We start from the raw sequence: 14,936 nt of genomic DNA on the forward strand, positions 1-14,936 counted from the left end.
TTTTTACACGCTATATGCGAGCTTGCCCATTCCCGGTTTCCCGGGAATTAGAGCAGTTTCATTCCCAGGAATGCAGGAGTGAAAAATGTCTGGGGAGCCCGGGAATGGATTCCCAGCTGCCACATACCAATTTTCTTCAAGAATTTCTTCACACATCTTCAACAATGAAGCAGCAAATCCTTTTCTCTTGCGGTTCCCTGATGTTCTCTGCATCTCCTTCGCCTATTTAAATCTCAGCCAATTGTTTCCCAAGTACTTCTTGTGCTTGTTTTTTGATATCTTGGTCAAAAACAAAAAATCTGAGGATCAAGAACAGTATATGGATAGTGTAGTGGCTTGGAGAATGCACCACTGTAGTGTTTTGTGACCTCTAAAAGCGTGTTTTTCATCATCTGAACTCCAGAACTTTTACACATCTAAATGATTCCGATGTCACCATTTTTAAGGAACACAGGACGATAACAATATGGTTCCTGATATATTGCATATTTCTAGTACATAACGTGCAACCCAAAAGCCATTTTAATCTTGCATACAGGGGAGAGCAGTGGAACATTCACTTCTATTAACTTTTTTTTCCCCCAACAAAGCCAATGTGTTCACATGGGAAGGGGTACTTGGTAGAACATTAAGACATTTTCACGGAAAAGTATTGTTAGTGTTTGTCTCTCTAATCCAGAGAGCATGTGTATGTGTAAATTTTAAAATAAAGTATGCTGAATTATTTTATGCCTATCTTGCTGCCTTCCAAAATGCACTACTTCACCACTGCATAAAGTTCAGAAAGCTGCTTCTATAATTCTTACCCAAAGTGTTACCTGAAACTGCATTTCTACCATTATTAGGCCCCTTCATTGGCTGTCTCTTACTTTAAGAAGCGATTTTGAAATTCTTTAATTATTTTTAAACATATGATTATTAGGTATATCCCTACCAAACCACTTAAATCTGTGGTTCTCAGGTTCAGTCCTGGGCCTCCCACTATGGCTGCAGGTTTTCATTCCAACCAGTGTTTACTTAGATCATCAACTAGAAGGCTGCCAATTACTCTCCGGACTAGGTTAAAATGTAGGGACTCAGGATTTTGCCATGATGGCTCCAAAATCTGGAATTCTTTATCTGACAATCTGAGGTTTATTGAGCATTTTTTAGCATACTTTACTATATACTCTAAAATGCAAACCATACCGTTTCAGTGAAATTAATTTTTCCCAAGCATTTGGTAAGTAAGCTCTAATATTAAACTGATATGCTTCACTACGAAGATAAGAAAACATTTTGTTTCACTGCTAAATCTTATCTGTTACAGCAAGAATGTACCAAATGAGGGGCTACAACAGATAGTGAGAGAAAAAACAAAACAGAGAATTTGAAATACAGAGTGGAAAAATTACAGATTAAAGCTCCAGGAAGGCTCAAAACAACTGATGCTGATCATATGGAAAATGTAGCGTAAAATAATACCTATATATGACAAAATTCTTTGCTATGGGTATGGTGCCTTTGCTACATGAAAAGTAAAGCAAAGCCATGTCCAGAAACAAGCTTGACATGTGTCCATGAGGTTGCCATTTGTGTAAATAATTTCAAAGATGTTCTGTAGATATCTTTGTATTTCTAAAAATTAAACTCTAAGAAGCCGCTGAAGCTGATAAGACAAAACAGTAAGACCGTTTACTGATCCCATTAGTGGCAGTGGCACAGTGCTTAATGCAGACACTTCTAAGCTCCAAGAGCCTGTGGAGCTTACCATAAATGTTTTTCCAGTGTTTGTGTGAGGATATCCCCAGTTTCACTTGCTTGCCTCCCACACCCCAAACATATAATTGCTAAGGCGTAGTCTCTAAATTTTTTTTATTTTAGTTTCACATCTTTCCAAGCATATCCTACTTCAAAACTTCCAGTTATACTGGTGGTTGTTTACATAAAAATTCCACCAATGCCAGTCGATTTGACAGAGTACATATGCTTCATTCAAAATAGACAACTACAAGAATCTGTGATAAATGCAAATTACCTCCATCTTTTGTAAACGGAAATGTCTTCAATAAATCAGTACTTACCTATCTGTTAGGAAAGCACAGATGAGGTCCTTTGCATTTTTAGAGATGTCCACATCATCTGGAAACCTTAATGAATTCTTATGATCCATAATTTTGCTGTATGTCCCCACCAACGAATCAGCATAAAATGGAGTATCACCTTACAAAACAATATTAGTAATAAAATATATTAATGAATATTTTAACACATAAAAATTATTGCTGTAATTATTCAGTGATAACCTGAAACAATAAATTAAACAAAACATATGTGACATTTATGAGAACATATAATTAAAAAATTAATACTTTTTACAAAAAAAAACATCAAAAAAGCTTTATTCATTTTAGGCTTGTAGAAAGCTGGAGCCTATTGTAGCAACAGTTAACACAAGACAAGAACCAAACCTGAAAAGTCAATTGCAAGGTTCACTTAGACGAACAACAATGTTCATACAGGGATAACTGAAAATTGCCAAAAAACTACCATGCATGTCAGTGGGATGAGGGAGTAAAACCAAAGTTCTGAAACATGAAAAGTACAACAGACAAACTTTACACATACAATGCTCAGGTGCAGGATTCAAACCTAGACGCAACTTTTAAGATCCTCTAGGGGTAACAAAAATCTTAAGTATATAAGAGAAACAAACTAAACCTTTATTTTACACAATTCTTGTAAAAGCAATTATCACTCTACCTATCAGGATTAATATACAGTTAATGAACTGTTAAACTATTAAGAAGCAACTTTAAAACAATTTAACAATCCATTTCAAGTGGCTTATAAATGTATTCAAACACTAACAGTTTTCAGATGTTCGTAGATTACAGATAATATTTGTGCCAATCGGTATTTTTTTAGCGCAAATTCATATTCCCGAGAAGAAAAAAAAATAGAAGCCAAGTTATTTGTTGTCATTTTTTTAATTCAAGTTTGCAGCTGGATTCTCTTGACAACATGAAAATGATTAAATACTGAGGAATCTTCTACAGGCAGCTTATTAACACCATTGTACAATTTCTTCATCTTTATATATTTAAAGGAACATTCCATCCAAATGTTTTATTTTTTGGTCTGTTACTTATTCCACGTTGTCTGTAGCAATAACCAAGAAAAACTGTTTCCATGGAAAACAGAGGCAGCAAAATCCCTGACATAACTGGCTTCGATGGGAACCAACACTGAACAACAACAAAAGATATGAAAATGTCCATGAAAACAATCTCAAGTGACTCGTGTTACACAATCCACCTGTTAGATAGCCATTTGCATCCTTCAAAGATGTATTTTGGCTAAAATATTGTTAAAAAAAATGTTGTGCACAAGCAAATTTTCAACAGGTATGCATTATAACTGAATAAAGCTTTTCAACTGAAAATCCACTTGATGTTAAGTCACAATTTGGACCTTAAGGGTTTTTCATTGACTGACTGTGATACTGCAGTAGTGAATTGATCTTCTTTTTGTTGTAGATTCTTGGATATGCAGAAATATAAGACAAACTGTTTACTTGATGATGATATCACAATTTTAAATCTCTAGTTCTACAAGTCTTTCAGAGCATGCTCTGCAAAGTTGGTATCATGCGAAACAGAGGGTAGCCAATGAATGAGCTATTACTGGGTAGGACTGTTGACCAAATGAATGGGGGGTATCTTGTCAATTCAAAAGCTTCTCCTACAGAAATGATTTATTTGACAATATTTTATTAAAAATACAGTACATGCATTGTTTAGAATGTTGCAAGTATATAACTGGATACAAAAAATATGGATTATGCAGCACAAGTATTTTTGATATGTATGTTGAACAATATGTATGCTGGTCTCCATAAATCCCTATTTTATCAGGAGATAAATAGTACAAAGAGAACAAGAAATGAACAAATATGGAAAAAAGCGAAGTCAGGCTATCTAAAGAATTTAAATTGCTTATTAATGTTTCATCTGGGAGCGCTGGGCATGCTGTGTGAATTTACTCCTTGTGGGTGAGTTGGAATTTAGTTCAGTCAGGTTGTGTTGATTCTGGTGGTGCTCCAGGTCCAAACTCTTCCTGTGGTTCTTAATAGTAGTGATTGAAGACTTAAGTGTGAGTTAACATTTGATATCACCAGATGCTGCATTATTACATCAAACTATCATATAAAGTCAAAGTTAAGGCCATATGTAAACTATGGTTCTGATAAGCTGAGTGCTTTTTTTTTGTTAAACACCCTTTTATTTGACACCATGTTTTACATATTCACTGTACTTGATATCAGCTGTACTGAATAAAGCAGATCATGGGGTCAATTTGGATTTTTTTCTTTTTAACTTCAGATTTGTCCATCAATTAAAAAAAACCTCTTGGTCGATAAAACAAGAACTCACTGCTCATCCTACTTTTTACACGTACTATTCTCCTAGGAAATTCTTTACTGATGCATCCTAAGCAAAGTCATGGAAGGACGAATAAAATGCAAAAAAATCAAGTATTATTTCATTTCAGCCACAGCACAGACAGCAATATTTTTGCTTGTTTTGTGAGGTTTATATATTGTTTAATTTCACCTGTTACTTTTGTACTTTGGAAATTCACATACTGGTTTGAAACTGGTTCAGAAATATGCAGATAGAATAATAATTTGCTTTATACAAGGCAAAGGTAAAGAGGACCACCTTCTCTCTTACATTTTATAATGTTGATGTATGGAAACGGGCCCTTAAAAAGAATGCAAAGTCTTTTCTTAGTGCTTTGTAGAGAAACAAACACCTCTTGGTCCGCTGGGTTATATAAAGGTATTTTTTATTAATGATTTGTGGTCAATATGCAGGAAAGGTACAAAAAAAAAACAACGTCCCATCAACAGTTACAGCTATGGTATACTGCTGGGAAAAATAACCAATCACTTGTCTCAAAATCCTACCAGATAATAAGAAGGACCACTGCCCAAGCAGATGTAAGACACTTCTTATTTATATGTGAGTGGCATGAAAGGAACAGTTTTAAGGGCCGCACCAGCCAAATGCAAAGGTTTACTAAACAAGAGATGTTCGAATATCAGAAATGGTACTAGTTCGTAAGCTGCAACAAGTACTATGGAGCAAATGCTTATATGATATACACACATGGAAACAGAAGAAGGGAAACACTGGCAAGTCAAACAGTAAGACAGGCTTTTTTAGTTTAACCAAGTTGGTATTAATGTCACATGTTAAAACCTCTTTAAAATTATGAAGCAAATGCAATACTCTGAAATGTCAACATTGACATAGAAACTAGTATAAAAAGAGTAAAAGCTTTAATTTACCATTGGTAAAAATGAAAAAAAACATGTATTTTTTAATTACAAAATGAAAAATAAAAATACCAAAAGCATACATAAATATGTGTGTAAACCACAAGACATTGTCCTTTTGGGCTACTTTCACAATGTAACTTTTTTTTAATTCAAATGTGAAATAATGTTTGCAGTAAGTTATTCATTTTACTAATTTGACTAAAGTGAAAGCAGAGGTAAATGCAATGCTACTTAATCAGCCTGGAGGAATCAGATGAAAGGCATTTGAAAATTTCAACTCCCTTTTGATTATCCAACTTATACTTTTGTTAATTAAACAGAAAAAAGATATGTTACATTACAGAAAAACGAAAACGATAGTCCAAATATCCCAGTATTATGCAACTCATACGAAATGTTAAATCCAGGACCATTTTAACAAGAATTCCATAAAAAACAAAACCCATCCCTAAACATTTAGATCACCAAACAACAAATAAATTCATCATCTCAAAATCTAGTTTTTGTGCTGTGAGGAGCCACAGGCTATTATGGCCTAAACACAATGGGGTAAAAATATCAAAGAAAACAGAGAATATAGTAAAATAGCATGAAATACACTTACCAACAAGCATTTCAAAAATAAAGACACCCACAGACCACCAGTCACATTCTCGACCATAGTAACCATCGCCACCTTGCGATTTTAGCACTTCTGGCGATATGTAATCAGGGGTTCCAACAGCTGTATCACATCTCACCATCCCTGTCTAAGCAAACAAGCACATTTAGCCTATCATTTTTATCCTAACAATTAATACTTGCTCTATTTCCATTTTAAAATATGAAATATTGGGCGAACAACCGATCAAATTAAATTTCAATAGTTTGAAACATACATTATTAAAATAAAAAGATATTAATGCAATATACTGCACATGCTTAAAAAGCTCATGCATATTTTAAAATGGTATTGTAGAAATTCAGTTAGTTTTTGAAACCACCCTAGAAATTATATGGAGAAAATTTTATGATTTTAAAATATTTCACTAGTATTAAATTTCAAGCCAAGAAGTAATCACAAATTTACTTTAAGATATGCAATCATGCTGTAAAATGTGATTAAAAACTGTACTTTATAATGTATTCTTATATTTATATTTGTATCCAAAAACTTTATGACTTGTACTTCTCTTTCAGTGAAAGAGGAGATTTTGAATTGAAGACAGAAATCTTGAAAAATGAATGAGGTGCTAATACTCTTTGCTACTGTTCAGTATTGGCCCTCAATGGGTACTGATTGAAGCTGGTTATGTCCTATACATTTTGGTCTCCATTCTCATGAAAATATAAGATTAAAAAATTTTCTTGACCATCACAACAAACAGTACAGCATAAGTAACATGTACGAAAAAATTGTGAGTTCCTTTAGCATATTCAGTCATTTCATTTGTAAAGCATCCTACTCTCAGTATCTGTGTTTTCAACACCTAAAAAAAAAAAAACTCTCTGTGCATTTATTGGCATTCTACTGCTGTTATTCTGAGCAGACCTGCAAATCAGAATTTAATTCAACAGGTCAGGTTGGGAAGCATACACTGGTAAAACATGTTGCTGCACGCACCACATGAGGAAACAGCTCATGATCCTGGTTGGCAAACCCCAGGTCAGACACGTGGTCCAGTCCCATGCACAAATGACCATCTATCTGCTGCAGTCAGGTGTTAAGTGGGCATCCCCTTGGCCTGATCTAGCCACTTGGGTCCTCAACAATGAGGATACTATGAGCCGGAACACCCTTAAAGAATCACGCCACAAAGCCGTAGTGCTATAACTGATGCTCCCTCACAATGCAGGTAATGTGCTTCATTCAGGACTCCGTGAATAACCACTCATTAGACACAAAGTCAAACATAGCTATACCTAAGGATTCTCTGAAAAGACACAGTACCGAAGGAGTCAAGTCTTCATCTCAGGTCACTGGATAGTGTCCATATAGCAAAACAGGAATCATCCGGACTCAAGACTTGGACCTTTGTCCCTTTGCATAGATACTGGGAGCACCACACATTCCTTTCCAGTGACCTCATGAACCCCCATGCTCTCCCATTCAGTCAACTGACTTCATAAGAAGAGTCGCCAGAGATATGAATGACACTGCCGAAATAAGTAAACCTCTTGACAAGGTTAACACTTGCTCCGCAGACAGACACAAGAGGTCATTAACACTATAATCCCTGAAGCCTAAAAACAAAAAATCATAATGCCACGCCACCTTAAATTCTTTCGCACCTCTTCATCTTTGTTTTGTAAAGGTGTCAATCAGCACTGGCAATGAGATGCTAAATTAACAGAGCTCAAGTGTATTTATCTGGGTGTGAAGTGCCTGGAACTGAATAGGGTAAATATATAATTATTTGGAATACACACATTTCATGTGTGTTCCATGTCCTACAACAATTTGGGTGAATGTAGGATAATTGGAAATGAGAGGGCAAGAAACTTTTAACACATAACTAAAACAGAAACTTTTTTCATGTCATTGTAAAAATTATTAACATGTTGACATGAAATGTATAATGTGTGAAGACTGAAGTTCAAATATCAAATACTTTCACAAAAGGTAAAATAAAACAAGTGCACCTTTATTCAAGAATATAACCAAAGAAAAAGAAATTACTCAATTTACAAGTTGTCAATATGTAAAAATAGCAGTCCAATTGTCAATTGCATGGTTGGTGTAGAGGTAAGAATGGCTGCTTTAGAAAAAGATTGCAGTGGTTCCACAGGAGGAGAACTTTCCGAGACTGTGGTCATTAAGCTGGTTCTGGACAAAGGAAGAACCATAACAATGAACAACTTCTTCACATCGCTTTTGCTGACTAGTAAACTTCTCCACTGCAAAACAAATCTGCTTGGCAAAATAAAGTGGGATGGTAACTTCCACCTGCAGCTAAAGTCTCTTCAGTCACTTCTTCACGCTAGTATTTAGATCGGGTAATGATGTATGCTCCCCAAAAGATGAAGTCTGTCTGCTTTCCCAGTGCCATGTGCCATAACACAGGATTTTTTTCCCTATCTTGTCCAATTTTTAAATGTCAAATCATATTCAAATGACATAGCGTTTTCAAAAAATTGCACTTTCATGCATGGATGGGTGTGTGCATGTATGAGAGGGGCAGTGACAGATCAGATATCATTCAATTGGTTACTGGAATATAAAATAAACACTTTTGCAAAGATAAAACGAAACAAGTGTGCTTTTATTCAAGAATAAAACTGAATAAAAAAATTCAAGTAACAAGATAGCAAGATGATATGATTCACCAGCATGTGTGTGTCTGCTTATATCCCTTCAGTAATATCTTATAAAACTTTACACCGGCTGTTACATACTCAAAGCAAATGTATGTTTTTATTATGTAACTAGCCAAAGCCCGCCGTAGCATACGGTGTGTAGAAATAGGAGCGGGAAAGCGGTGAAAGGAATTCAGTATAATAAAGTCTTAGGAAACCACAATATAAGTCACAATATAACAAAAATAGCAAGGAGCGAAACCAATGCCAATGGTCGAGACAGTACCTTCCTGTAGCAGGCTACGAAAAACATAGAAATATATAGATAGACACCGCATTCACTGTGTTTCCCAGTCGACACGATAAGTCAGTGCGTCCGCCCTATTGCAAGTGGTAAAAGTGCCATTTAAACTAATACAGGTAGACGTGGAAACAGAGTTTTCTGATGAAAAAACTATAACGTTTTAAAAAGTATCGTTTACATACAACAGATTTTGGCGAATCATTTACATGCAATTATTTATATCCATTTATCTATACTAATAAAAGGTAAAGCCCTGACTCACTCACTCACTCACTGACTAATTCTCCAACTTCTCGTGTAGGTAGAAGGCTGAAATTTGGCAGGCTTATTCCTTACAGCTTACTTACAAAAGTTAAGCAGGTTTCATTTTGAAATTCTACACAACGGTCGACGTCTGCCACGTTGAACTTTCTTATTTATGGCCCCATCTTCACGAAATTTGGTAGGCGGCTTCCCTGCATTAACCGAAACCGATGTACATACTTATTTTGGTGGTATGATGCCACTGTCGGCCGCCATATTGAACTTTCCAACGTCTTTGTGACTTATGGGCCCATCATCAAGAAATTTGGTATGTGGTATCCCAACGGTAACTAAATCCTACTTGCGTACATATATACGTCCATAGCCTGCAGCTCGGTCACCGTGTGAGGCGGCGTTGGGTCCCCCATCCCAACCCTCCCACGTTGTTGGCTGCCTGCCTATATAAGGCCGTCCATCGGCTCCGGTGTCTACATTCCCTTCCGTGCTTCGCCACGGGATTCACATCTCCCTGCTGATAACTACACTGTACGTTGCATGCTCAACATTAGGTTCAGCGCACAGCTTGGTCATATTACAACTGGAGGGCCGAACTGACAATGTGGTATACAAAGAGATCATTAAAAAATAAATATTGGTACTAGGCTTTTAAGGCGACCGACTTTTAAGTTGACCACTTCTGAAGGCAATTCAATATGTAGATCAATTTGAAATTTTATACAAACTCATTAATTTGGTTATATATTGCATTTGAGCGGTATTACTTTAATACTCGTAGTTTGTTATTTTTGTGATTTGAGATTTAAACTTTTTTTCAATATTGAGGTCGCCCTTTTGAACCCCCCTGATATTTACTGCGCGGTGAGGCATTTGTACTCCAACATTAATTATTTCCAGAGACATAATTTTGTCTATTTTTCCAGTGCATCGCGCACACAAGCAAAGGAATGATTGGAACACCAGAACTCTGCTCACATCATGTCGCTTCATACCGCAAGCTGCAAGTAGTAAGTGTGTGATAAGCAGAATACCGCTACTCTTTCCACTCACGGGACGGAAGGACAATCACGACCGCTTTTATATAGTAAGAAAGAAGAAGAAGATATCGCACAGTCTGGAGTAGAAAATCATCATCAACTGATCATCAAATCATTTACCTGGAAAAAACGAAACTACAAATCCCATCGTGCATTGCAAAATGGACGGGGTGTGTGTGAAACTCCGCGTCTGCATAGCACTCACAGAACGGAAGGACAATCTCGACCGCTTTTATATTTACTAGATATTTTCCCTCAGTTTAAAAAGGTTTCATTTTCTTCTTAATAAAAATTTTAAAGCAGTACTTCGCTGCTGCGAAGCGGGGTATTTTGCTAGTACACTAATAATGGCAATTAAATGATAAATAATAATAATTTATTATTATTATCATTATTAAATAATTCCTCCCATATAAGTAACATTTCTCAGACTGCTTTCTTCCATCTCTGAAACATTTCTAGACTTCATCCTGTACTTACGCAACACAGTACTAAAGTACAGTGATCCCTCCTCGGTGAAAATCCACGAAGTAGAAACCATATGTTTTTTATGGTTATTTTTATATATTTTAAGCCCTTATAAACTCTCCCAACACTGTTTATAAATATTCTACGCACAGATATACAGTAAATCCTCGTTTATTGTGATTAATCTGTTCCAGACTCTAGTGCGATAAATGAATTTCCACGAAGTAGGATTCTTTATTTATAAATCTAATATTTTCGCAGTTAGAGCATAGAAAACCTATTTACCTTCTGAATACATTTTTTAACATTATTAGAGCGCTCTACACATGAAAGAACACCCTTTAGTCAAAAGTTTTAACTGTGCATGAAAATACAGGGATGACAGTTCTTTCTCACAATTAAAAGAATGCAAACATATCTTCCTCTTCAAAGGAGTGTGCATCAGGAGCGGAGAATGTCAGAGAGAAAGAGAGAAGCAAACAATCAAAAATCAATACGAGCTGTTGGGCTTTTAAGTATGCGAAGCACAGCGATAAAGTGGCTGCAAGAAAAAGGGAGCAATGTGAAGGTAGTCTTTCAGCATTTTTGAGAGGAGCGTCCAGTATCCTCTAGGCAAACAGCCTCTGTGCAAACAGCCCCTCTGCTCACACCCCCTCCATCAGGAGCAGAGAATGTCAGAGAGAGTGAGAGAGACAGAGAAAAGCAAACAATCAAAAATCAATGTTTGCTGCTAGAGCTTCTAAGTGCGAAGCACCGCAAGGGAAGCGTATCGTATATCACTGAGGAGTTTTATTTAATACATAATGCATGCTCTGATTGGGTAGCTTCTCAGCCACCCGCCAATAGCGTCCCTTGTATGAAATCAACTGAGCAAACAAACTGAGGAAGCATGTACCATAAATTAAAAGACCCATTGTCCGCAGAAATCCGAGAACCAGCGAAAAATTCGTGATATATATTTAGATATGCTTACATTTAAAATCTGCGATGGAGTGAAGCCGCAAAAAGTCGAAGCGCGATATAGCAAGGGATCACTGTATTGGTTAATGCCCGAGTCACCTCACGTATAGATTACTTCTAGCAAAATACCCGCGCTTCGCAGCGGAGAAGTAGTGTGTTGAAGAAGCAATGAAAAAGAAAAGGAAACATTTTGAAAATAACGTAACATGATTGTCAATGTAATTGTTTTGTCACTGTTGTGAGTGATGAGTGTTGCTGTCATATATATATATATATATATATATTTACACACACATAAACATATATATATACATATCTATACATATACACATATATACACATACACGTATATACATACATATATATCTACATATATACAAATATACATACACACATACATACACACATATATATATATATATATATATATATATATATATATACACATACACACACACATATATAAACATATATATACATATACATACATATCTACATATATACACACACAGCTATTTATATCAGTGCAATACGCTGCTTGTTAAAACGGATAACTCCCGCTCTTACGTGCAAGTCTGCGTGGATATTATGAACTATCGTATTTGTTCAAGTTCTATTTAAATTTTAAATAGAAGGAATTTTTATTTAGTCGAAGAAATATCTTTGGTAGGAATGGTAAAACAGACAGGAATATTATTCGTGAATAAATCAACTAAAACCTTAAATAACTTAAAAGAACAAACATTCAAATTTCTTTACTCTTATGTAAATTTATATAAAAATAAACTTAGATTTTAAATATCCCAAAAGATTTTGCTCTCCATAAAAATATATCCTTTCAAAATTATACAAATTCAAATATGAACATGCTGCATAACAAAACCTGGAAATATAAATAAAATGTGTTCCTTTCAGCAATAACAAATCAAATCATTCAGTTGTCTTTGCTCATATGTCATTTTAGAGCTGGACGCCTGGCATCTATTTTTGGCAACAGGTTCGTTTATGTTTGGTGTGAGGTTCTGTGTTGTGGAGATTCTCAGGATGGATTGCAGGTGCTCATCAGTGAGGCGACTCCTGTGTGCTGTTTTGTTAGTCTTTATCACTGAGAAGAGCTTCTCACACAGATATGTGCTACAAACATGCACAAGGTTCGAGCCGCATGTAGACGGACTTTTTTTGTTCTTCAAAGTCACCAAAGCGCCGTGCAAACTCAGTGCGCTCAGTTTATCAGCAAAGTGCGTATTTGGGAACACCGTAGTGACGACTTGGTTTAACATTACTTGGCAACAGGGAAAGTTGCACTGGTGCATTTGTGTCTCCCATAAAAGCAACTTCACTTGAAATCACTTTGTGATTGTGCACGGTAAAAGCGTCCGCTGAAGTGTCAGATTCTTATTTAATTCTTCTGCTTTCTGTATCTTCTGCATTGCATTCAGGTCTTTCAGCCTCACTGATGAGCACCTGCAATCCATCCTGAGAATCTCCACAACACAGAACTCCCTGATGTTTTGTCTCATAGTGCCGTCTTAGATTAAATTCTGTAATTACAGCCACATTAGCTCCACAAATGAGACACACGGGTTCAGTAAACATATACTCAGCCTCCCATCGGTTTTTGAAGGCTCTATTTTCAGAATCAACTTTTCTCTTCAGCATCGTGTGAGCTAGCCGCAATAACTTGCAGCATCATAAGCTAGACTTGTATAGGCAAGGCAGCTGAAGCGCTGCATTATGGGATCTGTAGTTTATTGTGTTACCAGCGCTTCATATACCGGGCTTTAATAACAATAATACAGTATATAAAATGATCTGGGCTGGATATAATTACGCCGGGCGGATGTGGCCCGGCCCTTGAGTTTGACACATATGGACTAAATAGAACTTGAAAAGATATATTTTTCAAATGTGATCGCAATTCAGATAGAGTTGGCGCACACTACAGCCTGCATGCCTCAATAAGTCATCCTCCCCTCGCTCTTACTTTTTTACCGTTCATCTAATGAATACACTGAGTATGGCTTTACCAAAACAATCATTGATGGCGAATAAAGTATCCATTATTCGAGTATGTAGATCGGGATATATATATACATATATATATACCCGTATCGCAGCGTGAGAAGTAGTGTGTTAAAAAGCTAGAAAAGAAAAGGGAACATTTTAAAAATAGCGTAACATGACTGTCAATATACAGTATTTGTTTTGTGAGTGTTACTGAGTGTTGCTGTCATCAAGGATTTGATTATCATTATTTCTTTCAATCAGGTTCGTATTTGTAGGATGTGTTGTGTTCAAGTTACATTCCGTGTTTGTCAATCGTTGTAAAGATGACAGGTTTCATTCATCGATTCGTTTCTTACTGCATCAATAAACAGCTCGTCTTCTTCTTTATCTGAGACCTGACACACTGCATGCACGGGTTTTTTTTACACTGTCTTCCTTTAGCGGGACATTGACTTTTTCCAACGTGTGCTTTGTTTCCGCAGTAGTTGGATTTATGAATATGCTTGTATGTATCAGGCGCTTCATATTTTTGCTGCCTTTTCAATTGTGTAATTGGTTTTGTTCAGCTCTCTTTGGAACTGTTGCTTTTATCTGTGCACTCGCGTCAGTTCACGTGAGCCACTCGGTGTACATGCATCGAAGGTTCCCAGCTGTGCTGGTGCCATCTCGTGCTATGTCCATGGCTGTATTTAATGTTACCTTAGTCCTGGCACTTAAAACTTTCTCTCGCAGTTTCGCTGAGTTTGTGTCAAACACCACCCTGACCATCTCATCTTCCTCTCCATAAGCACAGTCCTTCACCCGTGAATATTTACCCGTGGTAGTTTGCTATTGGATTGCCGCTGACGGACGGCCTTATATGGGCAGGCACTAAATTACAAACGCCAGCGGCAGCCTGTCTATGAACTTAATTTAAAGTGTAGGTTTACATCGTGCTTTGTTTCCAGTAGCAGAACTCATGAATATGGTTGTATATGTCACTCGCTTCGCTTCTTATTGTTTCGCTGCCTTCTCAATTATATAATGCATGTTTTCTTGCGCTTTTTGAGGTCTTCCTGGTTTTCTATGTACTGCGTGATTACGTGGGAGGCGTGATGATGTCACCGAAACTCCCCACGGCGTTGAAGCTCATCTCCATTACAGTAAATGGAGAAAAACTGCTTCCAGTTATGACCATTACGCGTAGAATTTCGATATAAAACCTGCCCAACTTTGTAAGGAAGCTGTAAGGAATGAACCTGCCAAATTTCAGCCTTCCACCCACACGGGAAGTTGGAGAATTAGTGATGAGTCAGTG

The 14,936-nt window shown here is 36.5% G+C and overlaps 1 protein-coding gene across 7 annotated transcripts in view; it reads right to left on the reverse strand.

The window, feature by feature from the left end:
• rock2a (rho-associated, coiled-coil containing protein kinase 2a) overlaps positions 1-14,936 on the reverse strand; it is a 272,191-nt gene that overhangs the window by 106,587 nt on the left and 150,668 nt on the right. For all 7 annotated transcript variants that reach the window (XM_039748920.1, XM_039748916.1, XM_039748919.1 and 4 more), the window contains exons 6-7: positions 5,931-6,075; positions 2,064-2,202 (exon numbers count right to left, since the gene is read on the reverse strand). In XM_039748920.1, the coding sequence (XP_039604854.1) occupies positions 2,064-2,202; positions 5,931-6,075 (284 nt within the window). The remainder of the gene's footprint in view (positions 1-2,063; positions 2,203-5,930; positions 6,076-14,936) is intronic.

The sequence above is a fragment of the Polypterus senegalus genome, chromosome 3, assembly GCF_016835505.1.
Source record: "Polypterus senegalus isolate Bchr_013 chromosome 3, ASM1683550v1, whole genome shotgun sequence".
In the NCBI taxonomy this organism is placed as follows: domain Eukaryota; kingdom Metazoa; phylum Chordata; class Cladistia; order Polypteriformes; family Polypteridae; genus Polypterus; species Polypterus senegalus.